The 1,835-nt window shown below is 36.5% G+C and overlaps 1 protein-coding gene across 1 annotated transcript in view; it reads left to right on the top strand.

The window, feature by feature from the left end:
- The window catches only part of LOC104772053 (nudix hydrolase 2-like), a gene marked incomplete in the record, with an annotated part of 2,867 nt that continues 1,650 nt past the window's right edge, over window positions 619–1,835 (top strand). The window contains 3 exon segments of the mRNA XM_019242543.1: window positions 619–1,140; window positions 1,425–1,490; window positions 1,581–1,711. Of these exon segments, the coding sequence (XP_019098088.1) occupies window positions 808–1,140; window positions 1,425–1,490; window positions 1,581–1,711 (530 nt within the window).

Here is a 1,835-nt window from a genome sequence, read left to right as displayed (position 1 = left end):
AAAAAAAAAAAAAAAAAAACCACTGTATAATTACGATTCTACCCTCGAAGGAGCAACATAACCTCCATTTTATCCTAACTTTCTTGAGTCGTTTTCCCTTCTTTTACCCGTTGGCGTTGTTGCATTATACAACCCGAAACTCGGCCCAAATATGTTCTGTAGTTTTCAATTTGTATCATCAAACTACAAAACTTCCCAATAAGTTTCGGTGTAAAGGCAAAAAACGCTTTAGGGGCCTGTTTCATTTGTGTGGCTCAGCGAATGCCGCGGAATATAGATATTTTTCTTCCGTTTTAGATTTAAAAAAAAAAAAAAGACAAAAGAAGGAAAAATCATAGGGAAATTTATTCCTCTAACAAGCCGTGTCATAGTAAGACAGAAACTATTCCGCGTATCAACTTATTATTATTCCTCTTAAACCAGAATAGGCGTTTGACAAAAAAAAAAAAAAAAACCAAAAAAGGCTTGACATTTTATTTTTTTTAGTATTGACAACAAAAAATATTTAGTATAAAAAATCAGTAATAGATTTGAGGAGGTAATAAGAAGAAAGCTGCTTCCTTTTCCTTTTTTTTTTTTAATAATATTTCGTTCATACGTTTGGGGCAAAAGGCAAGTGTGTTTTTAGTGAATTAAAAAAAACCATCACAGGTTTTTTCAAACGAGTTTTGATCAAATCCATTTTCAGATTATGTTCCATTTTTGTCTGTTATTATTATTTAGGAGGTTGTTGGTTTGACAAAGTAAATAAAAAAGAAAAGAAAGGCAAATCTCTCGTTTGTGTGTAAATTTTTGAGTTTTGATAAAATGATGATGAGTTGCCGTTTGGCGAAAAGCTATGGTTTTATCAGATTGTTCTTCTTGTGTAATAGTAGTAGTAATAATAAGAATAATGGGAGTCGTCTTCGTTTTCCTCAATTCCCGGCTGATGCGTTCTCTGCGTTTCGCAGTTCGAGGTACAGATCCATGATGTCTGCTTCTTCCTCCTCCTCCTCAAACCCCATGTCCCGTGAGGATGCTACACTCCTCCCATCCGTTGAAGACAAGTACGGTGGCGTCAGGACCGAGATGACTCATCCCATGGATCCTTCTCTCTTCTCCTCACTTCTCCGTGCCTCTCTCTCTAACTGGACTCTTCAGGTTCTCTCTCTCTCTCTCTCTCTCTCTCTCTCTCTCTCTCTCTCTCTCTTTACCTTCTTTTTCATCTGATTACGGGTATTCATATAAATTTCATCAAAATTATCAATCACTGAATGAGTTGGGGTTTTAAAGTGTTGATCTTGTTGTCCCTGTTCTGTTTTGATAATTATTGTATTCTATTATGCGGGCCAGAGACTCTTATTATTATGTTACTTACTGTGCTGCAGCATAGAAAAAAAGTGTGGATCTTTTTCTTCTTATGTGTATGTTTTTGTACTTTGTAGGGCAAGAAAGGAGTGTGGATCAAATTGCCAAAGCACCTTATCGGCCTTGCTGAAACTGCTGTTAAGGTGTGTTTGTTACTTCAACCAGATTTTGTTAAATTGTTTTGGAGAGTCTTCATGACACACTGACTGGTTGTCTATTTTTACTATGTGTAGGAGGGATTCTGGTTTCATCACGCCGAGAAAGACTACTTGATGCTTGTGTATTGGATTCCCAAAGATGTCCATACGCTTCCTGCCAATGCATCTCACCGTGTTGGCATAGGTGCCTATGTCATTAACCACAAAAAAGAGGTGTGATGAGATGAGTTGAGATTTTCAATGTTTTTTTTTTTTTCATTTGAAAAACATCTCCAAGAATGGTTCACATCTCTGTTTCTGTTTCTTTTTTAATCCAAAAGGTGCTGGTCG

The sequence above is a fragment of the Camelina sativa genome, chromosome 20 (assembly GCF_000633955.1).
Source record: "Camelina sativa cultivar DH55 chromosome 20, Cs, whole genome shotgun sequence".
NCBI classification, from domain to species: Eukaryota; Viridiplantae; Streptophyta; class Magnoliopsida; order Brassicales; family Brassicaceae; genus Camelina; species Camelina sativa.
The sequence above is the reverse complement of the archived record's forward strand: the minus strand, read 5'-3'. Positions and strand labels throughout refer to the sequence as shown.